Source organism: Zophobas morio, unplaced genomic scaffold (assembly GCF_036711695.1).
Source record: "Zophobas morio isolate AGI-343-1 ecotype UQ-CSIRO unplaced genomic scaffold, CSIRO_AGI_Zmor_V1 ptg000030l, whole genome shotgun sequence".
NCBI classification, from domain to species: domain Eukaryota; kingdom Metazoa; phylum Arthropoda; class Insecta; order Coleoptera; family Tenebrionidae; genus Zophobas; species Zophobas morio.
In genome coordinates, this window is record NW_026972135.1 from 9,402,815 (window position 1) to 9,429,782 (window position 26,968).

Below are 26,968 nucleotides of genomic sequence, written 5' to 3' on the forward strand. Positions count from 1 at the left end.
GGTATTTATTTGCGGTCAACTAATTTTATGATGGCCATATAACCTTATACCTCTTGGTTCACTATACTAACACTAGGTTTTTGGTTCTTTTTTGTACATGATATGAACCTCAAATCTGAAGATGATAAGTTTTTTCCAACAATGAGATTTGCAGTTGTGACGTTTAGAGGGCATTAACAGACGGTTTGTTATTGTGATTTGATGAAAACTGTGTCAATTGTCAATTAACATGAGTATTGTGGCCATTAATGCAGCACGAGCAATTGCTCTTATCCAGGATGGTCGAAGTTAACGGTACGTTGCCAATACGTTAGGGGTATCACAAGTGAGCATTCACAGAACTGTACGACGGGTTAATGAGACTGGATCATACAGCCGAAGACCTGATTCGGGTCGTCCAAAGAAAACATCGGCTCGGGATGACCGTTTTTTAACGCTGACCGTGTTCCGTAATAGGGATACGACCACAGTTGAGGCCAGAAATCAACTTGAAGAAACACGAGGAGTTAGTGTAAGTGAAAGAACTGTAAGAAAAAGGTTAACTGCAGCTGAATTGAGGGCCCGTAGACCTGCAAGTGGCTCAGAACTTCTCCCACGACACAGAGTAGCCCGACTTGCATTTGTTCGAGAACACGTTAACTCGGATCTTGCCCAATGGGGCCAAGTACTCTTTACAGATGAGTCGCGTTTTTGTCTACGTTCTCCTGACGGCCGTCAAAGAGTATGGCGAAGAAGAGGCGAAAGGTAGGCTCAGTGCAATATTGTTTCCAGACTAAGTTTTCATGGAGGTTCAGTGATGGTCTGGGCAGGAATTTCTGCCGAGGCTCGCACGGAACTTGTAGTGGTGGATAGAGGCACAATGAATGCTGATCGATATGTAGCAAATATTCTTTAAGAGCATGTCGTACCTTTTGCTTCTTTTATTGGCGATAATTTTATTCTAATGCAAGATAATGCTAGACCACATATCGCTAGAATTGTACAAACCTACCTCGACGAATTCGGGATTTCACGTATGGAATGACCAGCACGCAGTCCCGACCTGAATCCAATTGAGCATGTGTGGGACATATTAGGTAGACGTATCAGAGCACGTGTGCCGGCCGTACAACACATAAGAGATCTTGCAAATGCGCTAGTTGAAGAATTTGACCAATTAGCCCAGGCTGAGATTAGACACCTCATAGAAGGCATGGGAAGACGTATGGCAACCGTAATGCAAGCTAGAGGCGGCAACAGTCGTTATTAACGATATGTTAAGTAGTCTTTTGTTGGTTTAATGTAATGGATTTTCTGGTATTTTTTAATAAACTCGTAATTGTTGCAACTTCAGCGAAGGTCCCGTTACCTTTTCATCTCCTTTGTCCTAGATAAACTAATTTGTCTTATAAATGTGACGCACAACAGAATTTATTGAAGATTTCTACAAAAATACTAATGATTCGATTTTTTTGCCGGTGAGTGTAGTTTGTTGTCTCAAACAATTAGATTCCAGTATTTTATTACATTACGTGGATATTGACTACAAGTAGCTATTGTCGGGCAACCAGAGAAAATTAGCAGTGATACTGTTTAAAACTGTAAATGCAGTATATTTGAATTTGGAAATAAATTATTTGTTTCCATGTCTTATGTATCAGTGACAATTATGTTGATTCCAACCCAAATCTATTTGATGGCCCCTAACTCCATAATATCTAGTACTTAATACAGTTATACGCTTTTCAGTTGAAAATGAAAGAATTATTTGTACTGGTAGTTGTAACCAATTGTATAAATATTTTCGTTGGATTCCTTTGCGAACTCTTTGGCAATTATTATTTATGGTACTATGGTATGATCCCAAACTGTTCAGAGAAAGGAAGGCTGTGGTGTGCACACGTAAACGTGTCCTATTTCTTTCCAATACATTAGCTTTATATATTAGCTCTCTGTCTATCATCTCCTACGTGCGCTTATCATAGGCTCCTTTTATCTAAAAACACGTATTTTTAAATAACATACAGTTTTCTGAAATTGCCAAGTACTATTAAACTACAAAAATAAATAAACGGGTAAATTATTTTCTCAAATTATAAGTCCGAACTAAACATGCAATGTGAAAAGTTAATGCCGTGAACCCTACTAAGTATAAATTAAATGTCATTGTTTGCTAACTACATAACTGATTAAACTTATTATTTTAATAAGGTAAGGTATTAAACTAGACAGAGACTTGAATACTTTTTTTACTAATTTTAATAACTCTTGTAAAAGAGTAGATATTTAATAATAAAGCAATACATATTATTATACGCAAAAAATGTATTTGCATGCTTTTGCATAAACTTCCTGCACTTATAATTTATGAACAGTATTTTGGACGTTGCCCAATTAATTGATAAATAATAGTATGTTGATGTAAAAAGAGTATCATTACATTACTTCATATTCTTTTAATTTTCTTTATGTAGTACATCCTGTTTCCAAAATCTCAAGAAATTAGGGTTATGGTAATTCAATTCAATCTGGATGCTTAGGGTAAAAACTCAATAAACAACAAATGAAAAAGTATGTTATTTTTTCAAATTTTTATAACATTTACTGCTGTAAAAGTTGGAGATGACGTTATATGATGGGGAGGATAATTACAAATGTTGGTCAGCGTTTTATCAACCGGAAACGAGAGACCTATGTTTTCCGTATTATAGGGGTCATGAAACGTCGACAAAACATAAAAGTAGCCAGTCGCCCGATGAACTTGATTACAATACTTCCTTAGCTTACGCTCGAGACATAAAAAAAAATAAACAATAACATTTGGATTTAATAGCTTTTGATATCTGGTATACCTAAACAGTGAGTGAATTTTATACTGCTATTATTACCATTACATATAACCATCTACTTAAATTAAAAAAATTTACCCATAAATAAGTTATTGTAAATTCATTTTTATTTACACGCGTATAATTGCACAACAATAATTGTTAGTCAAATAGAATGATAAAGAAAGGCAATGTCATATTAAAAAACAAATTACTCGTTTCGATGTAAGGTACCTACCTTGTATAAGTTAACAACATACATCTATTTAGTTATAGGTAAAATTATAATATGGAATTTATTCTTGAACTAAGTAGTAAATTACAAGTCAAAAATGTATTAGGCATTATTGTCAAGAAACATTCCAATTCTGTTTCAAATTTGCAAGCATTTTATGTCAAAAGCTTATTTTTGTAAACGTTCCAGTAATAAATAATTATGAATGTTTAGGTGGATTCTGCTTCGAAATTTTAATTTTCATATTGCTTTTACAACATTTTAATTTGAAAAATTAAAAATGTATCTATTATTTGTGATTATTGATGTAGAAATATCGTTTCTACAAATAAGAATGCTACAAAAAATTGTGAACTGTTTTACTGGTATGCAGCATTATAAATCTTGTTCACTGAAACTTTAGAGAAAATAAGTTCAATCATTCCCAAGAAAAAATTAAAGAAAAATGTTACTGTTTAGTAAAAAATTAAATTATTTGTTTATCGAACAACAAATCTATTTAAAATTTAAATTTTGTAAAATTTCGAATCTGATAATTTGAAACTCAATCTTTCTTAAAAAAAATCGAAAATATTTGTAACATCTATAACAAAACAAAAAGAGTTGCACAAATTACAGTTGTTTTTTTTTTAATTTCAAATTTAGCAAAATTATTAAGTCTTTTTTTTATTTATTTCACATTATGAGTCATTCCCATATTGTTCTGCGCGTGAAGTTGAATACGATTTCTTTCCAAACCCCAAACCTAATAACGCTGAAAAGCAAAACAGCAAGCAAGTACGTAACAACGGATAACGGTACTGTATCGATTTCTGCTTGGACATGGGGCAAATCAGCACTCAGTTTAAACTATGTTTCGCTTCGTCCAGTGCGACATGCCGCAAATCTGCACTAAACAGCAGAGGCGATAATCCCGCGGACGTGGTCTGGTCTATGCGCCAAACCAGTTCTCAGGTGACGATAGACTAACATTTAGACACGGTTGCTATAAATAAGCTCATAACGCCCTAGGACATTATAAAAAGTTTAGCGCTAGTTACGATTTCATTTATAACACCCGTTCAACGATTTTTGATGGCATTTCCATCTTTTAATTTAAACTTGCCAAATGAGGCTTAAATTGACCCTTTTCCTGAGATGATACAGAGTGAGACAACATCGCGCAGGCGAAATCAGATTTTTGGAGCGCCAAGTTAAAATTAATGAATGAGCGACAGATTACGCATGTGTAGCCGGTTGAATTCTGTCAAAGCGGTTTGTTGTCACAGGCCTTTGCTTTGCTGCCGGAGTGCCGGATACTATTTCCAACGTGGTTTTGAAGATGCGTGCGCACGGAAAGTCACCATGGAAGTTTTACGATCTTACAGGAAAAGGGTCAATTAAAAATTCCTTAGCAACATATAGTTTTATCCGTGTAAACGCCGTGTTCAAGTTTATTAGTTTTAAAATAGTTCAAAACTCGGTCAGAACTTAATCTATTTGTTGAAATTTGTGAAAAATTAAATCTTATGTGTACCACGAGCGTTATTAGAGTCATATATAATGTTCATGACGCTCTAGGTACATAAATAACAATTATGGCCTCCTAAAAAATGATGATGCCATCATACAAGTTTTACGAAACAATTAATGTACTTTAAATTTTGAAAAATAACACTCCTACATGCATGATTTATAAATCCGTGTTGATATTTTACCTTATAGACATCCATAATAACAAGTATTCACGCAAATTAATATAGGGAAGGTTTTGCTGCATTGCAATTTAATAGTGCCAATAGTCAAATTCTTTAGAAGTATAAACATAAACAATCGATGTAGACTGCAGTTTCGATCTTGTTGGATCTTATCAGTAGAGCCCATCCCATCGAGTTGTCTAACATTTATTGTGTTTCGCTTATGTGCAAAAATCAGCTCTCTTAACAAATTTGAGACTTTTTCAGGGTTAATTTTTTTATTGGGGTTTTTTAAGTATTACACTTGTTTCTATACACAACTTAATAGATCCCAATGAATTATGCAACTGTTTAATTAACAGAATCAACAAAAATAATCTTATCAAAAATGGTACTAGTAACCGAATTTTAAATAAGTTTAATCTTATCTGTCATATATTCCTCGTCGAATTGCTTATTGAGTTTGTGAGACAAGTATAATTTAGTGTCCATCAAAATAAATGTGCAACAATATGAGATTAACTGTTCTGAATTCTTACAACCTTTTAGTTTTATGTGCGGTCATATTTCAACAAACAAATGCAGGACTACCAGTTCGAAAGAAAAACCGTTGTCAGTTAACAATATATAAAGAATCTGATATAGTCTTCTCTCAACGACAAAATTTATTAAGTAGCAATTTTTGGCAAAATGATGACTGGGTGATAAAAGAATCAAGCAGCTTATTAACCAGGCCCCATTTTGAAGCGCATTTTAAAGGTATGTATTTCTGAATTGAAAGCACGAAGAATGTTACCCCCAAGCGTAAGTACGCTAGGACAAATGGTTGAGAAATTTAAATGTATCTATTTTAAAAACAACATGTAGTTGTTTACCTGCAGTTTAACGGTCTTCACATATCTTTATTTAAACTTACAAGAGTTTAAAAAAAAAATTGAAAAATAAAATTTTAGAATTTTTCTAAAAAAACTGGGTTTGTTCTATTGTACTTCGGGGATGAAGGACGTTCTATCTAAATTTTTAAATTTACACACCATAATAAAATTCTTGTCTATTTACTTCTATCGTACAGTCAAATATTTATATACTTTCAAAGTTTGCCAATTCAAGTGTCAATAATTTTTAAGTTTGTTGATCTTTGTTGATAAAGTTTTTAGAAAGGACAAACAGATAAATTGTAAATCTGAGAGCAATCTGCTGTATAATTTTCTGTAAAATTTTGTCGTACAGTTTTCTCTGATTTTTTTCCAAAAACCTATATGCGTAAGATTAAAAGCTATGATGGATTTACAAACCATAGCTGCTATCAGATTTTTAGTAGTGGTAAACAAATTTGATTTATTGTTTACCTTATCTAAACGGAATCCTACATAAACATTGAATTTCACTGTACTCAAAGTAGCACTTTTGAATATTATCTCCAAATAAATACTCAACAGACGACAAACAGACACAGGGACGGATAACTATATGATACAATTTTTGGTGGAGAAGAAGATACAAAATTTACTAAACGCTTTGTTTTATATCTTTTTAAAGTAGACGTAGGATTTCACAAAAATTTCTTCAGTAGTTTCCCCGGTTAGGTGTCTATTAAATCAAAAGACAAACTGATAAATAAACCAAATTAGTGACTATGAAAAGTCGAGACAAGATAAAATCAGGCATTTTTCTAACAGACCTTGTTAAAATTGAATTTGTTTATTCTTTTCAGACTTCAAAACAAAGAAGCAAAATGAATTCGTGGTGAACTTTCCGACTTCTTACAGTTTTGCGGTAAAGGGAACAAGTGAGATAAATTTTTTCGCAGTCGTAGGAAACAACAAAACTCTTTTTCCCTGTGAAATAAGCGAAGCAGAAATCTGGACCATAATTACTATTTTCATAAAGGATAACAACTTGTTTTTTTATAAAAATTATGAAACATTATTGCACAAGTTGCCTCTGGTTCCAAAAGAATTAATGATAGAACCTTCAACACCAGCAAACTTTAAAATCTACGAATGTAAGTGTATACATAATAATGCAGTAGGTACATATTGTTACGATTTACGGGTATTAAAACAACGTGGGCAAGGTTGTTCTGGAGTTGAGAGTTCCTCGACTTCAGGTGAACCGCTTCCAGGCTTTTCTTTATTCGAAAACGGCGCCGTCACTGATAATGTATAGTATATTCCGGTCAACGCCTTATATACTATTCGCATAAGTAACATAATTCTCATTCTTGAATTAACTGTGTGTATGTATGACAAAAAGAATTTTTCACTCTTTATTCGCAGTTTCTGTGCAAAAAAAGTTTAAAAAATGTTTTCTAGAGTAGGTACTTTAAAAACATGTGACTTGTCAAAATATTTTAGTTTATTGATGGCAAATAATTGATTTTTTTTGGATTACAAGAGTCGGTTTGAGGATATGTTTTCCTTGAAAAATATTAAAGTAATGAAATAAGCAATTTAATGTACACATTTTTCCAACAAAATTTCTGAATAAAATTGTTGCCTCACTGAATTAATGTTTTCGGTAACTTAATTAATTTGTTCTTATTAAAATAGTGGATTTTTACTTTTAGATGAGTTTAGAGAAGCCACTAGAACTACTAAGAAACACAACACATTGAAAATTCCAGGTTCCAAAGAGGTCTATTTAATTATCTCTGTCTCTTTGTGCAACACCTGCGTTCTGGTTGCAACATATAATTATGATAACTGTTTAATTGTTTCATCAAACAGCAATAATAATGAAAGGTGGGAAAGATATAAACTAAAAATAAATCCTAAAATTTCCAACCAGGTGAAGTTTAGTCGAATCCAAAATCCCCCACTTAAAAATGGATACTGGAGATTATACTTAACACTAACAGATTACTCAGGAAAAGCAGGTAAATCTTTTGTTGGTGTACTGTTTCCGATATAAACGAAAGTCCTTGTAAGTAATTGGAGTCGCTGTAACAAAACATTTAAAATTTGGGTCGTTGACAACATTACCAAAAATGGAATTCCTCTAACGATCTCGGGTGACAATTCGAATGTAATATAACGATTAATGAGAATGACTTAGCACTTAGACTATAGGTACTGGGTTTTGGTGCGCCAAGATTTGAGCCCCCTCTGTTCCAGATGCCACTATATCAACAATGTTTTAGAGTTTGGTAATTTAAGTCTAAAAAACTTTAGTTCATTCTTTTAAATTTAAAATCCTCACTCCTTTTTTTTCACTATTTACTCTCTTTAAAAATACAATAGACAAATCATATTGACATTTATTTTAATAAACTGTTTACAAGTGTCACCAAATATTGTTATTTTGTTTAAATTTGCTACTTTTATTTAAATCAATAAAACAATTTCGGGAGTTTTTGTTTTAGACGATGTAGTTACAGATGTAACAAAACCTGATAGTTTTACAAGGCGTCCAATATCTACATTGTCTCCATCCTTTCGAGGTGTGTTACTTTACAATCGTCCGAAAGAAATAAAAATAAATATATTAATTTTAGACACAATAACGTTTTCCAACATATCACCTCCAACGTCAGATGATTCAACGAAAGCTTATTTTGTGTTATCTAAAAATGATCTTATACACTCAACAAATCCAATCACTGCTTACGCTTTAATTTTATTTGAAGATCACTTTGACATACAGGGTAAAAATGGTTCGTGGGGATCTTGGGATGGAACTAATAAAACTTGGCCTTCTATACCGAAAAATTCTTTACAGCTTACACCCAATTTTTGGAATCCGTTCACAAGTATGTATTCATCAAATGACTGTCCAATTAAAGTTTAGTTAATGTGATTTTAGATGAAGTACAGACCTGCAATTTCATAATTGGAGCTGCCAACAATTGTTGTAAACAACATTGTTATAATGAACCTTTAAAACCTAATACTAAATATTGGTTAACGGTTAGAGCTCTAACGAATCAAGCATATAATGATAGCGCTCCACTCTCTTTTCACACAGGTAAGTTATTTTTTTTAAACGTTACAAATATTTCAGTAATATTTTTTACACCGAACGTCGACATCATGCCTTCACCTATAGAGCTTAAAGTAAAACACCAGACTAATGAATGATAATTACAACATAATACAATTCAGGTCACTTTTTGACGCTGTAGTTAATAATATTGAAAACAACTTTAAAGAAAAAGAGAGTACGACAGACGGGAGACGGCGGCGAAACAGACTATATGTTTGTATTCTAGGGGTCATGAAACGTCAAGAAAACATAAAAGTAGCGAATAACCCAATTGAATCGATTACAATACTTCCTTAGCTTACGCTCGGGAAGTAGAAATCCCAGTGTTTGTATATCACCAAAACCATTTGTGTAATTTTTGTTTTAGAGAAAATTATAACTGAAACAACGCCAGTATCTACAACAATTTTGCCAAAAACAAGCCAGTCTAATAATTTTACTTCGCCAACAGGTCAAACATCTGCATTGTATCCATTGCTTGGTAGTGTGTTCCTTCACAATAGTGCTAAAAAATAATACATATATCAATTTTAGACACAATAACGTTTCGAAAAATATCGCCCCCGACGTCAAATGATTCAACGAAAGCTTATTTTGTGTTATCTAAAAATGATCTTGTAAACTCAACAGATGAAATCATTGCTTATGCTTTATTTTTATTGGAAGAGCAATTCGACATACAAAGTAAAAATAGATCTTGGAATAGAACTCTTAATAACTGGCCTTCCACACCGAAAAATTCTTTACAGCTTACACCCAATTTTTGGAATCCGTTCTCAGGTATGTAACAAGTCATAGTACACCTAAATTCTAGCTATTGTAATTTTAGAAGACAAACACATCTGCAATTTTATAATTGGGGCTAGCAGTAGTTGTTGTAGGTTACATTGTTATAATACACCTTTAAAACCTAATACTAAATATTGGTTAATGGTGAGAGCCCTGACGAATCAAGCTTATAATGACAGCTCCCTGTTATTTTTTCAAACAGGTGATTTTTACCAGAATTTAATTTCCTATTTTTTATTTTATTTGTACTATCCTATGACATTTACAGCTTCCGAGGATAGCTACCATTACAATACTTATTACATTTCACTAGGAGTACTAATTCTTGTTATTTTGGTAACGGTTGTCCTAGTATACATAATATACAAAATAAGAAGACGAAATAATCAAGCAACTCTTATCCAAGAAGAAGAGATGACGCTAATCGTGAATCAGAAACCTCTTGAAACAACAGTCATCGACTTCAACAGTCTTCAAAATCATTGTTCGCAACCTACATTCATTACAACTTTAAAAATCCAGTTCAATGTGAGTTTTTTATCAACATATAAATGTATAACCGATTGCCTACTCAACAACAGACCATATTTTGAAATGTTCTTAGTCCATTTCAGATCCTGTGCCCCATAGTTTTTGTAAAATTGGTTTGCAGCCTAAGAATATTAACAAGAACAGAGATCGAAACCGAATTATACCATGTAATATTTTATAATTCCAATAAAATCATTTAATTGACGCAGTTTTTTAGACGATACCAACAGAGTCGTCCTTAAGCCAATGGAAGGTGTAGGAACAGAGGACTATATAAATGCTAGCTACGTTGATGTAAGTTTCATTGTTTACCCTACGAAAAATGCAAATTAAAATTTCAGGGCTACAATCGTACAAAAGCTTACATCGCCTGCCAGTCACCCAAATTCTCCACCATCAAAGACTTTTGGAGGATGATATGGCAAGAAAATGTTAGTGTTATAATAATGGCTTCAAATTTTATTGAACGTAAAAAGGTAACGTTTTCCAGACGACGATCCTCTTATTAACAGTAAACCTTTCTACTTCTCAGCGAATGTGTGCAGAATATTGGCCTGAAAACGATTCAGAGGTGCAAGAATATGGTGAAATCATAATAAAATTGCTTAACGAAACCACTTTTGAACTATATGCTTGCCAAGAGCTTGAAATAGCTTACGGTGACGAGAGCAAAAATATACACCATATTCATTTCAAGTGGAGTTTTGACGATTCCAATATATTTTATCCGAATGACGTTTTACCAGTTGTCAAACTTATAAGACAACGGTATGCAAATCCACCTGGACCGATTGTCTTTCACTCAGGGTTGGTCGTTTATTCTTTTGCAGAACTAACAGCCAGCTAACATACTGATTTCTAGTTATGGTACAGGTCGAGTGGGAATTTTAATTTTATGCGATTTAGCACTACAGATGATCAGCAAAGAGAATACAGTTGATTTTTTAAGCTTAACAAGAACACTTAGACATCAACGGGCGTTTATGATCACCAACGTGGTAATAATAAAATTTAAAAAATCTGTACTGTTAATTTTTATGCTTGATCAACTAATACTATTTTTAATCTCAGGAGCACTACATTTTTTCACACTTACTTATCAACGAATACTCTTTGGAACATTCAAGTCCCTTTCAATATTCCATTGGACAAAATATAAAACATGACGATATAAAACAACAGTTTAAGTATTTAGACACTCTGCGTCAGTACGATATTATTTTTCAAGAAGCTAGTCTTCAGTACTGCATTCCTCGACATCCTTTTGAAAGTGTGACAGGTTAGTACTGGGCAGCAGAACCAAAAGGGTATAGTTACAACACGGTTAAACATATTTGTAGTTGCACGATATGGGCAGAGGAGAAAATATTTAATTTCTCGGGAACCAAAAGAGGAACAACTCATAGATTTCTGGAAAATGGTGGCAAGGAAATCGATTGGTTGGGTTTTGTTCCTAAACAAGGTAAAAAGCTCAAGATATTAAACTAATATTAATTTTATGATGTTATTATAGTCTTTCTATGTTGTATTTTTTATTCAGAGATTTCCCTTGACGACCCGCGTAACTGGATCTACAGAAGTGGTAAACATTACCCGGAAACAAGTTGTGAACACAGCCTACGGCCTGATGACCGAAGCATCTTTACTGATATATAATAAAATGTCGAAAGAGGTAAAACTGTGTACAAAGACAAGCTCCAAGCACGTAACGTCTTTATCAAACATTACAGAAGATCCACGACCACAAATTATACATCTTTCAATTTAACAACTGGAAAGAGAATCAGCTGGTCCCGAATTCAGTATGTACCTTTATTTCTGTGATAAACTATATTCATAGCAAAACAGCCAAGGAAAGATTAGTTTTAGTTTCTTGCAGGTATGTTAATCTAATATGGTACTTAGCCTTGATGTCAAAGAAAAAATGTTCATTGTCAAAATTTTTTCCAGTACATGTCCCTTTATGTTATCTTTTTTTTTTAATAATTTTTTTAGCGATGGATTTACAGCTTGTGGCTTATTTGTTGTTTTCTCATACATCGTAGAAAAGTATGAAAATGAAGTAGAAATTGATGTGTGTAATGCCATACGACTTGCACGAAGAAGTGGAAGATCGTTCGTTAATAGAACGGTAAGTGATTTGAATGGAAATGATAATTAACTTATGATATGACTATGGGTATGTCCAAAACATCAGTTGCTCATTCCTGTACACGAAGTATTATCAAAATAAAAAGCGACAGAAGTCGTCCAAATTACTTCTATTTATTCAGCAAAATTTCTTCCTTTCTGCTTAAAAACACATAATTCTAAATTTTTTTTTAACTGTTCAGAAAAGTGTTTGTTATTGTGAGAACACACTATAATATATGTATTTGTATTTTCAATCCTTTCTTATTTTGTTTCAGAAACAACTAACATTTATATACAAATGCATCAGGGATTATATCGAAAACTATGATAAATACCAACAAATTATAAGTAGTAAATGATATAAAAAAAATAAATAAAAATATTAAACAGTGGATATTATATTTATTTACCTCAAACCTCAAAGAGCTTTAGGTGTTCAGTTTACAATTGGCCCAATTTCAAAAAGAATTTAAGCCATTTTTGACAAACAAATATTTGTGTAGCATATACAGGAATTTTTAGATTTTCATTTTTCTGGTTGATTTTTGTAATTAATTATCTATTTTGAATACGAATTATTATTATAATTCATATTAATTGTTGCATCTGACTTGTATAGAGTTTTTATACTTTGGCACGAATAAATTTTACTTGACTTTATTTCACTTGCCAATTGTAGACTCATAACACTTTAGAAACGACTGCTATAAACAAGCTCATAACGCCCTAGGACATTATAAAAAGTTTAGCGGGATTTTATTTATAACACCCGCTAATATAAATTTCTTTTGTGTTTGTGACTTGTTCAACGATTTTTGATGGCATTTTCATTTTTAATTTAAACTTGCGAAATGAGGTTTAAATTAAAAATCCCTTAGCAACATGTAGTTTTATCCGTGTAAACGCCATGTTCAAGTTTATTGGTTTTAAAATAGTTCAAAACTCTTTCAAAATTTAATTTATTTGTTTGAATTTGTGAAAAATTAAATCTTATGTGTGCCACGAACGTTATTAGAGTCATATATAATGCTCAGGACGCCCTACGTACATCAATCACTATTATAAAAAATGATGACGTCATCTTACAATTTTTACGAACAAATTAATGTGGTTTAAATTTTGAAAAATAACATACTCCTACATGTATGATTTATAAATACGTGTTGAGATTTTACCTTATAGGCATCCATAATAACAACAATTCACCCAAATTAATATAGGGAAGGTTTTGCTGCATTGCAGTTTAATAGTGCCACTAGTCAAATTCTTTAGAAGTATAAACATAAACAATCGAAGTTAAGCATGTTTTCCACGATCAGGTGGTTTGAATTAGGCACCATTTGTTGTCGTAAATGCAACCAGCAATTCTTCCTAAAATCTACCTGCTGAGCTGATGAGTAAAAGGAATAGATAATTACGGGACAAGGGTCATAAATCGATTGTAAGTTGATATTGAAGAGTATTGATAATAATATATGAAAGGCTGCCGACAATAGACCTTCCACACAGAATAACCATTTTCCTATATTCTTTTGAAATATTAGAATCAAACTTAAATTAACATAAATCTGTTAATTATACTTTGCAAGTGTAGCTACTTTTTTTAAATTTAAGGAAATTAATCTTTTTCTTTTATTGTATCTTATCCACTTATTATTGTTTAAGAGGTGGTACTTAATTTGTCCTGTAAGTTGAATTATTCTGTTGGGCAAATCGATTTTTATTTATTTATCTACTTATTAACCTATAAATATATTTTTATCTGATCTGCTTCTTTGCATCTACGCAGCTTATTAGAACATTCACTAATAAACTGTTTGCTAAAGTAAGAACTATGAAGTATTTGTCGAAAGTTACTATGGCACAAAAACATGTTGTCGGTAGCCAGGAGCAAGGGGTATTAGAATGCTCCGTCTCCTCACTGCGAGTATCCATAATCCCTAAGTATATAGAATAAAATGGAAAAGGATAACAATCTCCTGCTTTCATTACAGAAAATTTTGAATTCGGCACGAAACTTTTTGAGATAATATGTTAAACCAAACAGTAGAGTGACGTTTTATCAATAATGAATCTTTATTTAATAAATTTATTACGAGTAGCGTTCAAATGGGAAGTATAGTATTATTTTATCAATAAATCAACCTGACCCAACAAGCAATCGAAAGAACTGTCGAAAACTGATAATCTGAAAATGACAGGACGAAACACGATGAAATATCTTCCCGGTTATTTTATTGTTTTTTAATCTGGTTTTTTAATTTTTATGACTTCATATTAATAATTTATTACATATTAGTTCTTTCCCAGGTATGTGTCTAACTGTAGGACCCAATGTTCTCAATTCTTGAAAACGGTTACTCAAAATTTATGTGGTTGACAAATCCGTCTTTAGTTTTTACCCTGGACATCCATATTTTTGTAAAAAAATTAAAAACACTGTATACCAACATGTTACGATTTAATTTTGAAATTGAAAAACCTCTGAAACCTTACAAATTTAATGTTACAAATGTTAAGATAACCAGAAACATGACAAATTATTCATAAAAATTTTAGTAATAAAAAAATCTATAAAATAAAACTTGTTTTAGAGAGAATATTCCTAAAAAAAGATGTCTCTAAAAAATGTACGTACGTATGTCTTGACTGCAATTTTCCTTTAAATATTTTTTTAAATATAATGCTGACATGGAAATTTGAAGTCACTGATTGTATGACTTTTAATAAACACTTTCTTTCTGGGACCAGTAATAATCTTAGCTGTTGATACGTGTTAAACTGTGGCTATTTAGTTTTATTATTAACGACATAAAATATACACTATAAATAATTCAAATTACAACGTCTACAAACATACTAAACATAGCAAAATAGTAATTTTCAATATTTAAAAAGTTATCCGGAAATTTGTGCCATAATTATCCAAACTAATTTTTTTATCTCACTCCATTTGTATAAATTGTATCAAAACTTATGTCTAAAAATGTTGTTCTGCTTACACCGTTGCATGGAAACCGTGCGTCTAGTCGCTGTATTTGGCTGGAATCGGGTTTAAATAAAAATAATGAATTCAGTTGAATAGTTAATAAAAAATCGTTCTTTGTCTTATGACGGTAAAAAATAAAAGGAGAGACTTTCATAGATATTTTAATAAAGCATGGTAAATTTTCATGGATGTGCGGTTGTGAAAAAAATAATAAATTGTTTTGTTTTGTGTGTCTCCTCAGTAATAATTTAAAACCAAAGGTATGTGGACAAGTACTTTTTTACATTTATTGTATGTATTTTGGATTTATATCTTCATATTTAAATCATCAATCAAATTGTGTCCCCATTTCAAAAGGTCACAAACCACCACTGCTTTAGAGTAGGCTGTCGGCCTCCTCAGGAAGGTTTTTGCCTGGCTGCAAATTTAAACATCGTTGCGCTCTTAGCTCCATTTTTTTTTTGGTAAATTTTTAACGAAAATTTCAGTCGTGCATGATAAGAAACGCAGTATATATTCGAGTATTATTTACTTACAATTATTATTGCTAGAATTATTATTATTATCATTTTTGTTAACGGTGTGTAGGCCCTGGTAGCGGAATTAACTGAAAAGAAAAAGTTAGTCGTGAATTTACAAATATATATATATTCATAAAAGACATACCTATTCTAATTTTATAGCACAGTTAAATTTATTTGAGTGTAATGAAAGTATTCAACGGAGGTCTATCATTGTGGAGATTATATTTCACAATCAGTAAAATAATGTGTGTTGTAAATTCTCTGGGTGATCAAATATTCTGTTATGCTTACTTCTACTAAAAAAGTGAAGTTGCATGCGTAATGTATAAGTGTATTTACTGCATATTAAATGGCGTTTTAAGATTGCAATTCCAATAAGCGTCGGTTTTTTACTATTATTATTGAGCTAAACAATAGGTATTTCATAATTTTATTTCAAGATGCTACAGAATCTTATTTGACCATCAATAAAAGCAATAACTAAGAATACGTACCATTAAGTGTAAAACAAAATTCTATTTATTCTTTAGAGAGCAAAACATTCTTGTCAAAATTACTTAATTTCTTCTTCTTCTTCTTCTTCTTCTTGTTCTACTTCATACTTATGAAGTAGAACAAGAATGAAACAAAGCAAGTAAAATATTTTTTTTTTCATACGTACTTCTAAAGATTGAAATGTTAAAGTGTTTTCAGGCAGCGAAGTGGCACTTCGCAGCCTGTAATTTACTTCTCTCCCGTGACAACCGTAACGACAACAAATAAAACAAAAGGCAACTTCATGTTATTTTTATTACCAAATAAATTATATTAGTAAATTTCAAAACAGTTTAATTTATGTTTGAGCCAAAATTAAATTTGAATTCACAATTTTGTGCGGAGATGTGTATACCATGAGAAGAAAGAGAAGCACTAACTGTTTCGGCTAAATTTGGAGATAAATTTACACTATTCTTTGAACTTTCACTTAGTATGTTTTACTGATATTAATCTTCATGTTTGTGGATTCTTCGACGTAACCAGAAGCAAGCTGCAGATGAAGACAATCCACCTAGACGTTTTAAAGCTTGCTCATCGTCTCCATTCTCCACTAGTCGAGACGCAGAAAGCACAATTTTGCACAATTTTGAACTTTTTTGAAATAAAATTTATTTACTAACATCACCTTAGCAACCACAACCAATTCATACGATTTAAAATATGAAATTGCTTTTTTTGAATTTTTTATAATTTTCTAAAGGTTTTCATTAGAAGTATTTATGAAAAAAAAATTATGTGTTCACCACGGACGAGATCGCTTCGCTGTCACGTCTGGATGTGCGTACGAGGCTTAGCCGACTCGACAGCGAACGCTGACTTCTCGTCCTTGGTAAACAAATAATTATTATTTGTATACTTTACAAATAAATTTCATAATAATCCTGTTCACACTTTCGTTTATATTATTGTAACAGAAAAGAAAAACATTCACCTGAATGACTTGTTAGTCCTAAGTGCAATTTCCAGTATCCCTCGTTGTATGGGTAACGCTGCAATCGACTCAGAATTACTTCGTTGTGAATCTTAGGATTCACTTTCATTTTATATCTTTCCCATCGTTCATTATTGTTCTTATTAGTTGAATACATAAAACAGTTTTTATTATTATATCTTGCAATCAGAATGCAAGAGTCACACAAAGATACAGAGAAAATTAAATAACCCTCTTCGGAATCGGGAATTTTCAATTTGTTTATATATGGCTGTTCCTTAGTGACGCTAATAGCTTCTTTATACTCATCTAAAAATAAAAATAATATATTAATTATAAACAAATTAATTAGGTTCAGATAAAACATCAGTTCAGTAAGCGATCAGCTGCCTTGTATCAAGAATCTCTTTGGCTAAAATGGATGTATATTGTGATCTATATTTTTTATATTTTATACTATAGGCAACAACATACTTTATTCTATTTAATCTTTTTTATAAGCACCCAAATGCGGGCATAAATTGGCATTTATGGCACAAATTCTCAAACATTGCTAAGCAACGATTCGCCGTAGAAAAAATAGGATAAATAACTCGTTCATAAGGCTATTGTGGCACCTATCCTTTATATAACTCGCGGCTTCGCTGCTCGTTCTATAAACTTGGATTCGTGCCTTAATATTTGCCTTATGAATCTCGTTCTTTAATATACTATTAAAGTTGACAAAACAGAAAAAAAAATCTAAAATAAAGTCGGTATTAATTTTCTACGTAAGTACTTACTACATGGCATCACTTTACCATGATTTCTTATGGAGAAGCAAATAACTGGATTTCTTGTGGATTTTATCATAGTAGCGCCCTTAATAGTTATACTTACATTCGTAGATTTTAAAGTTTGCTTCTGTCGGAGTTTCTATCATTAACGTTGTTGGAATCAGAGTGATCCGTTCTATTAATTTTGTATAATTTTCATAAATGCACAACATTTCATCCTTTATACCAAGAGTAAAAGTAGTCCAAACTTCTGCATCGTTTATTTTATGTTCGAAATAAAATGGGCTTGATTCTGAGGGTACATAAAATTCAATATCTGTTGTTCCTTTTACCGAAAAACTGTAAGACTTCACGAAGTTCACAAATAATTCCTTCCCTTTCTTGATATCGAAATCTGAAAACAATAAACACAAAAAAACCTAAACTAACTATATTATATTTATAATAGGGTTCATTAAATAAGTTTAGCCAATTGCGTCATCCATTTTTAGGGGGAATAAAAAATCAGTGCAGCGCTAATACTTTCAACCCTACTACTTTGCTAGAATTCAGAAAAGTGTTATAAACTGCTCTTGAAAACAATTAATAAAATATATAAAACAATCTCTGTCAAATGAAATCAATAGGTGGAAACGGTCATTCTAGAAGCTACAGGAAGTCGACCACAGATGAAATTAACTAATGATCTTACCTTACACTCAGGGACTAAAACAATTTGGGCCCTTCTGTTTCAGAAACACATACCTTTAAAATTGTCTTCAAAATCGGGCCTGGTTGACAAGTTGCTTGATTTTTTTATTACCCAGTCATCATTTTCCAAAAAATCGCTGGTTAATAAATCGTTTATTTCTTTCACTACAGATGGCACTATATCAGGGTTCTCGTATTTTATTGACTGACAAATATTCTCCTCCACTATTTCTTGTTGGAGTACGACTACACATAAAAGTAGTACTAGAAGTCCGACGTGTTTGTAAACATTACAAACATTTAATGTCATATTACTGCACTTTTTTATAACGTTGAACACTAAATCATACTTGTAGCTGATTAGTTTAAAACTATTTCACAAATTTAGCTTCTACTAACTGAATTTCAGATTAAGCAATAAATTAAAAAAAATCGATTAGATAAGATTAAAAATTACTGGATCAATATATATCAAGGGGAACTTTGCGCAACACTTATGTTTATCAATAACAAACACATAACCAATCATACTGCGTATCTACATGTATAGGTATTCGAATTAAATGTCGTCGAATTTTCTAGAAGAAGACTAAAATATAAAGCCAAGTATCTACATCTTATTCCTAATATATCAACATACAATTTGACAACAAACGGTCCTGCCATTACGACTGCGTCTCTCTTACAATGTTGGATTATGTTATTATATAATTTGATTTTTTTTAATCTGGCTGCTTAGTGCAAAAGCTCAAGCAAATTCATAAACCACAAGTACAAGAGTGTGTTATTTTATAAAATTTAAATACTATTTATTACACAAAATTTTGAAGTGACGTTATCAAATTGTTGGTGATATAAAATATTCCCTCTGTTATGCTCACGCGGGCATAACAGAGTGTGAGCTCTCTGCTCGAGCGTGCAATAATAATAATAATAATAATAATATTCACATAAAATTTGAAATGGCTGGGTGTGATTACTTTTGCAGATTACCTGTCCAATAAAAATCGACACAAACGACAGACAGACTGAAACAGGAAACCTATTTCTTCTTATTCTGGTGGTCTTTGCTCGGATAGACCCTACTAGTTAGTTTAGTATTAAGTTTTATTTGATAAATTGGTATTGATGTGACACAAATATTTCGCCTTGTCTTTAATTAAATGTAGCTGTCGATAAATAATACTTTGGTAAAAGTTTCTTGTTTTATTCAGATAAGTAATCAGATTCTGATAACACAACTATTAGATGATAATCACTGTGTTTATTATATTAATTCACTTAAGTGTGCGAAAATGCAGAGTTCTCTCCTATGTTTCTTGTTCATCACATTCGTCTCTTTTGTTTCGTGTTCGATAACACTTTTCGAGTTGAGTGTGAAAGTCACGAACGCAATTTCAGAAAATGTTGCTAACGTAAATGAATTCACTAAGGTAACCGACACGGATAACAGTAAGCAAAAGTTGTTATTACTGTTGAAACTAGATGGCATCGCTGTTGAAATTGATGAAATAATTGGACAAATTCAACGAATTGGTAAGCAATCAAGTACATTCGTTCCTCATATTGTCTTGAACTAACTTTTAGATAAAGATAAAGACTTGAATATTATTAGCAGATTGTTAAAAAAATTAGCGATGAATAATAAATGGCATTCAACCTTAAAAGATATTCGAATGATACAGACATATTTGAATGATTATTACAAGGAGATGAAGAAATATATACGAGACGCTGATGAATACAATTCTACGGTATTAGTTGATTTTGCTGACAAAGTAGCATCTGGCTCCAAAAATTCTGTTCCTTCTCTGCTTAACTTGCTGTTTGAAAAAGTGCTAGGTAAAGATTTTCTAGAAAATTTACTGAAATATTTAAAAGTAAGATTTATTATACATTTGTTAAGAAATCCTTAATAATCTATATAATTTATAGCCCAACGGAATCTGTTACTGCCAGGAAAAGCAATCCACTGCTGAGATATTACACACATTTATGAATGAAATACAAACAACGAGTATAAAAAGTTTTGTATCAATATATGCAGCATATATGATCAAACACATATATTCAGATAAAGGTAAACTCATATTTTCCATTCAAAATCATCGAAACTATTTTTGTATGTCGATTTTCAGGGAATTTTACAAAAGCAATGTTAAATGCTAGCGATAATTTCCAGAGGAGGACTAATAACCTTATATCTACCCTGAAAACTCATATGGCAACAGCTTCTTTAGAAGTACGAAGATGTGATCTTCTACCTAACCACATATACGGTAATTTACTTATGTTTTTACTTTCCAAGGTAAGCTAAGGAAGTATTGTAATCGAGTCCATCGGTCGACTGGCTATTTTCACTTTTTCTAGATGTATCTTGACCCCTAGAGTAAGTCAAAATAATAGGTCTTTCGTTTCCGTCATAGCACGCTTCTTTACATTTACTTTAAGTTATTTAGATATCTTTATTTTAACTTAGATCCTCATAAAAAAAATAAGATCCGCAAAATCAAATTTTATAATTTTTCGAAAAAGCTGGATATCTTTTATTGTACTTCACGGCCGAGGAAAGTTCTGTCAAAATAATCTTCGACTATTTTTTTAATATGATTTTATATACAATTTAAACCTCATTTATTATGCCAATTTTAAAGTGACGTCATCACATTCTTGGGGGGGGGGGGGGATGATTAGACAAAGTTTGGTTAGCGTTTTTCCATCTACATGATATTCATAACACACAACAATCGGTCCGGTAGTTTCGAAAATTATCTGTCTAACAAAAATCGCCAGCGGTCCTGCAGATAGACAGATAGACGGAAACTGAGTACCTATTTTCAAGTTCTAGGAGCTATGAAACGTCGAAAAAATAGGAACGTATTCGTTTGGCAAATGAACCTTCCCTAGTTTACAATCAGGAAGTAATTCATTAAGATGTAATTTGCTTCAGGCGAAACTTACCTGGAAATTAAAAATTTTCTTCATGGAATTATAATAAATAAAGTGAACTTGGACCCTAATGGCAGCTGTAAAAAAGAATGCAACGCTTATTCTTATACAAAACATTATAACTGTGGCAGCAATGAGTGGTGTAGGAAAGAAGCAATGTGTTCAAAAGTGATCGGTTGCCAGTACGTGGATTCATCGATGGAAGTGTGTCCCTCTGTATTAACTGGTATTTATTTGCATAATATTCTTATAAACAACTACAGCTCTAGAAAATGCACAAAACCAGCAGAAGATACGAATACGTCAAACTAGGAAATGGAAGGGTTTTGGGGAAAGAGAAGCCTTGCGACACTGATATAACTTCTCTTGAAACTTATAGAAATTGGGTTTTTTGGAAATGCTCCTATTGTTTCTGTTTATGTGATGAAGGACGAAAATTTTATACGCAAAACCACATAAATATGCGACCAGTCGAATCGAACATTCATCGCAATATGTATGGTAATCATGCGATGTTAGTCGCAATTTATAATTACGGTTTTCATGTTTTTAGGGTTGTAACTGGTTTACGGTTTATTGAACACAATCATATTATTCATCTGCAAATACAAGAAGGTAAACTTCTTCCAAACGGCCAGATTGATCTTAATAGTGTCCAATGGTTGGCACCTGAAGACTATGACATTACCCAAAGGAATTACGTCAATGGTAAAGATTATCATACACTATCATGGGAAAAGAGAAGTTTGCAGCTGGTCGATATAATGGCTAAACAAGGAAATATTGTAACTGGTGTTGGGTTCGTACTTGATAAATTCAGAAACCACTTACGTTTACAAGTGTTCACACGGCCTTTTAATTTTACTACTGGTGAAGTTACAAAAACTTCTAAAGCAGTTGTAGAAGCATCATATGAGTATTTATCTACAAGACCCTCGTCAACTGTGGCTTATTCGTTTTTCTTTCAGAGTTGGCCCTCAACTGAAACTGGATGCAGTCGATATTCCTACTAATGCAATATTCCCTTCGAATCAGTTTGAAACGAATAAGTTTGTCAAGTTTACAAATTCAGATTTCGAGAAAGATGCTGGCCAATCAACGGTACCATTTTTGGATGCTCTACCTGTAGAGTCAGCAAATCCAGTGCCTCTCTCAGGGGTTGGTATTTTTCATAAGGGACGACTTGGGTTTGGTGGATTTATCGCCCCCAGAATTTTCACTTACAACTTTACTAACCATTTAGAATCTGTTTTTTTCTAGCTAAAAACAAACGACTAGTTAATTTCGTAATTAATAACACAATAAATGATATTATAGTACTTTCATCGGTCAGATGAGTTTGTTTATAAAAATATATGTTAATTAGTAGAATTTAACTCTGACTTTTCAATTTTTTATACTGGGGCCACATCATCACTCAGGCTACAACGAATTTTCGGGTTATACCGAGTGTCTGGAAAATGGCGACCCGGTATATTATTCTTAAACCAAAAAGTTTAGGCTTTATTATCAAGTGGGGGCTGACATTTTTCGGTACCTACTAGAGTTAAATGATGGACAGGAATTATCTAAGTTAATTATAGAAAACCTCGGAAGTAATTCATATACAGTTAATTTCTTAGTGTAATTCAATTACATTTGAAGTAATGGGCAACTGCAATGAATTACTTTCCAAAAAATGCAATTAGTAATTGGGTTTGTAGTTCATACTCTGTTATGCCCTCGAGAATAATGATAATTCTTAATTATATTCAATTCAGTAAATACTTGCAATTACATAAAAACAAATTACAAATTCATAAAATGATGATCATTTTTCTTGAAACTAAACACATTTGAGTTGGATACTTCTTGTGATGGTAAGAGTATCAAATATTTTTTACTTCGCTCCGTCAGAGTTAATACATCCTTGCAATTATACAGCGTGAGTATGATATTGATACTAACGAAACCCTTACCAATTTTCAATGCAACACAACATACATCTATCAGTTATTGTCACTGTTTCTGAAAGATGTCAATCAAAATTTCATAAATGAAATATTAAAAAAACACCCAACATATTAATTCAAAGAAATGTAATAAATAAATTGAAGAATTCAATAAATTTAAGTAATGCAACTGCGCAACACACATTTCGATGCGATTTAAACAAGACAACCGGTCGCGGGCCAGTGTTTCAGGAGTTATTGCAGCATATGCATTTCGAATTCTGTGATAATGAGGTGGTGCCCCGTCCTGCTGAAACCACAGTTCTTGTCGGAGGTTATTATTATTATTATTATACTTTGAGCTGAGGCAGTGCCTATTAAGCTCACGATTTTACTAAAACAGAGAAATACATATTGTAATCAGCGTAATTTATAATGGCGACAATTTATTATCTTCTGTTAATGTAGCTTTGTTTTGAATGTGTTGATACTATGAGAATTAATAGTGTTTGCGGGTAGGGCATACCAGGCAGTAAATACTCGATTACTTAAAAAGTTTTCCTGGATCTTGCTTTTGTACTGATTATGACGCAATTTTAAGCTGTGACCACGAAGACGTTCGTCACTGTTGATGTTAAATAAAGGTGACAAGTCGACCCCAAGATAACCTTTCAAAATTTTAAATGTCCAGACTAAATCGTTTCTGGATCGTCTTTCGGACAGAGTGCAAAGTGCTAGTTCTTGGAGCCTCTGAGAATACTGAAGGTTATGTAGGCTGGCGACCGTTTTGGTTGCGCGTCTTTGAGCTCGCTCTAATAATTCAATGTCTTTTTGTAAGAAAGGACACCAGACAACAGATGCGTATTCCAACTGAGCTCTAACATAAGACCTATACAATGTCAGGAATGACTCCTTCGATAGACTTTAGAAGGCTTTTCGAAGCAGATACATCGTAATGTTTGTTTTTTTAACAGTTTTTAAAGAGTGGTGCGACCATTTGAGGTCGCTTTGAATCGTGATACCAAGGTCTACATACTTATCAACAGCTTTGATGAGATCGTTGCCAATACGATAGTTTAAACATGGATTTTTTGCACCCAGATGAAGAATGACGCATTTTTCTTTGTTAATAGGAATTAGCCACAGATCGCACCATTGTAGCACAGTATTTAGGTCTTCGATTAGGATATTGTAACTACTATAGGGATAGTTAAAAATTTTATGATCATCCGCATAGAAGACGACTTAAATCAGATATATAAAGAAGAAATAAAACAGGCCCTAGGACGGATCCCTGAGGAACTCCGGATTTTACAGCATAATTATTGGACAATGAATCACCAACTCTGACGTAAAAGACACGTTCAGATAGGAAAGCGTATATCCACTTCAAGAGATTACCCTTAATACCTAACTCTCTCAGTTTGTGTATTAGCCTTCGATGAGGAACTTTGTCGAATGCCTTTTGAAAATCTATATAAACAATATCAACGGAATCAACGCGGTCAATAGCTTTGGTCCATTTATCTAAACAATATAAAAGGCATGTCTCAGTGGAACGACCAGGGATAAAGCCACGTTGTTCGTCAGGTACTATACCTTGATGAATAGCAAAATGAATTATTCTTTTACACAAAATTCGTTCCATTAATTTACAGCAAACTGCAGTCAAACTTATAGGACGATAGTTTTTACGGTCAGTTTTGTCACCTTTTTTAAAAATGGGTGTGACAGATGATTTTAACCAGTCGGACGGTAAAGAAGTTGAAAGTAAAGACTGGGACATTATGTGAGCAAGAGGCTTGGCTAATTGCACAGCATATTTTTTTAAGAAAGAACCACAGATATTATCAGGACCAGGGGCACTATATTCAGAAAGGTTCAATAGCTCACAATAAACTGTGGTTTCATTTATTTCTATAGTATCAAGATACAATGATGTTGGGGGAGAATTAGGTAGGTTTTGAGAGTCTTCACTGGTATATGTACTGGTAAAAAATTCTGCTAGTATTTCAGCCGATTCAGAGTTGGATTTGGAACAATGACCATCGTTGTTTTTTACAGTAGGCAAAGAAATTTTCGAACACAGTTTGCGTTTAGTATATTTATACACTGCTTTTGGTCCTCTGTTCAACAAGGAATTTTCATAAATTTGCCTGGCCTTATTTAAATCTTTGCTTAGTATATTGGCAAAACTGCGGTGCAACTCAAAATCTTCTGTTCTCTTTGTCAGTTTATATTTTTTCCACAATTTTCTTTTATACTTAACCCTTCGCAGTAAATCCCCTGAAATCCAAGGTTTTGTACTATTCGACTGCTTGACTTTCGTCTTACTGTTGTTAGCAACTACACTATGTATTGTGTTTTTGAATGCATTCCACAAAGTTTGTACTTCAGAAATAGAGTAAAAGGCTTCCCAGTTGATTATGGTCGATTATTTTGTATAACTCTTTCCTGTGTTTTGAAGCTGTGACTTGAGTTATCTGGATATTAGATTCTATTACTGCATGATCAGAAATGCCTATTGGAGAGGAAATATTAATATCAGAAAGGAGAGTAGTATCATTAATTAGAATTAAGTCTAAGAGTGACGGGGTATTACCAAGTCTAAATCGAGTGGGTTCGTGCACTAGTTGATTATAATTAGAGTCCAGATACATTTCTACAAAGAGTGAATTCGTATTATTACCTTCACAGACAATTAAGCAACTATAATAATCGGAAATTCTCTTAAGTTCATTAATTAGTAGTATATCATCTGCCAGTGAGGTGGTGGGTGAACGATATATACAACCTACACAAAAAGAACCTGTTTTAAAAGATATACAGAGAAACAAACACTCAATAGTAGATTATTATTATTATTATTATTATTATTATTAGGAAACCTCCGACAGGCATTTAGCCCAATTATGGAGTTTTTTTAACACACTAATATAACCTTAACTAGACTAAACTAAACTAACTAACTAACAAAAATTACCATTACGGTAAAAGGAAAGAAGAAGAAAAGTTCAAGAACCTTGACCTAATCAGTCGTTATTACCTAAAGATCAGTCACTCTCAAATTGCCTGATTCAATATTTTTTATTATTAAATTTTTTATCTTAGTACTGGTATCTGTATGAATGTCAAATTCTATCTCTCTAAGCAATTTGTTACAACATTTTTGCATCCTGTAGATGGGAGACATTTTCAGCATGTTAGTTTTTGCTTGATTCGTGTAAAATAAACTTTTGTCTCGTAAATTCCCGCGCTTAATCCAAAATCTGACTTTTTCTAGTAGAGCAGGGGCATCAATTTTATCATTTAATAATGAATGTAAAAACATAATAAGACCTATAATTCTCCGCAAATTTAGATGAAGTAAATTAAATCTCCTAAGTAATTGTTCTTGTGGAGCGTGTCTTACAGGATATACGCCATCTTCTCGATATGCCAGGTATTTTACAAAACGCCTCTGTACTTTTTCCAGAGAATCGATCT

General features: G+C 32.5%; 3 protein-coding genes across 7 annotated transcripts; 2 read left to right on the plus strand and 1 right to left on the minus strand.

Moving 5' to 3' along the window:
* The first annotated feature begins 5,154 nt into the window (after window positions 1–5,154).
* Window positions 5,155–12,547, plus strand: LOC135138182 (receptor-type tyrosine-protein phosphatase F-like). 4 transcript variants are annotated; one of them, XR_010282000.1, is made up of 21 exons: window positions 5,155–5,477; window positions 6,433–6,723; window positions 7,288–7,596; window positions 8,083–8,160; window positions 8,215–8,469; window positions 8,523–8,684; window positions 9,070–9,186; window positions 9,237–9,482; window positions 9,532–9,693; window positions 9,760–10,019; window positions 10,096–10,189; window positions 10,240–10,316; window positions 10,364–10,498; window positions 10,555–10,829; window positions 10,885–11,020; window positions 11,094–11,301; window positions 11,363–11,484; window positions 11,563–11,694; window positions 11,753–11,824; window positions 12,018–12,153; window positions 12,431–12,547. XR_010282000.1 is itself a non-coding variant. In XM_064068085.1 (21 exons), the coding sequence occupies exons 1-21, from the start codon at window positions 5,219–5,221 to the stop codon at window positions 12,512–12,514; spliced, it is 3,687 nt and encodes a 1,228-aa protein (XP_063924155.1). In that variant the 5' UTR covers window positions 5,155–5,218; the 3' UTR covers window positions 12,515–12,547. The 4 variants fall into 4 exon arrangements, 3 of the variants coding, with proteins under 3 accessions (XP_063924155.1, XP_063924157.1, XP_063924158.1); XM_064068085.1 differs by having other exon boundaries at window positions 11,753–11,901; XM_064068087.1 differs by having other exon boundaries at window positions 9,070–9,183; window positions 11,753–11,901.
* A 2,419-nt stretch (window positions 12,548–14,966) lies between these two features.
* On the minus strand, window positions 14,967–19,004 carry LOC135137979 (uncharacterized). 2 transcript variants are annotated; one of them, XM_064067782.1, is made up of 5 exons: window positions 18,657–19,004; window positions 18,016–18,306; window positions 17,137–17,445; window positions 15,681–15,751; window positions 14,967–15,197 (listed from the first exon to the last, which is right to left on the minus strand). In XM_064067782.1, the coding sequence occupies exons 1-5, from the start codon at window positions 18,910–18,912 to the stop codon at window positions 15,123–15,125; spliced, it is 1,002 nt and encodes a 333-aa protein (XP_063923852.1). In that variant the 5' UTR covers window positions 18,913–19,004; the 3' UTR covers window positions 14,967–15,122. The 2 variants fall into 2 exon arrangements, with proteins under 2 accessions (XP_063923852.1, XP_063923853.1); XM_064067783.1 differs by lacking the exon at window positions 14,967–15,197 and adding an exon at window positions 15,293–15,562.
* An 856-nt stretch (window positions 19,005–19,860) lies between these two features.
* Window positions 19,861–22,927, plus strand: LOC135138100 (uncharacterized). The gene is made up of 8 exons (XM_064067959.1): window positions 19,861–20,138; window positions 20,190–20,482; window positions 20,538–20,682; window positions 20,741–20,881; window positions 21,553–21,767; window positions 21,821–22,047; window positions 22,105–22,467; window positions 22,520–22,927. Exons 1-8 carry the CDS (start codon window positions 19,898–19,900, stop codon window positions 22,809–22,811), a joined length of 1,917 nt encoding a protein of 638 aa, XP_063924029.1. The 5' UTR covers window positions 19,861–19,897; the 3' UTR covers window positions 22,812–22,927.
* Window positions 22,928–26,968: the final 4,041 nt, after the last annotated feature.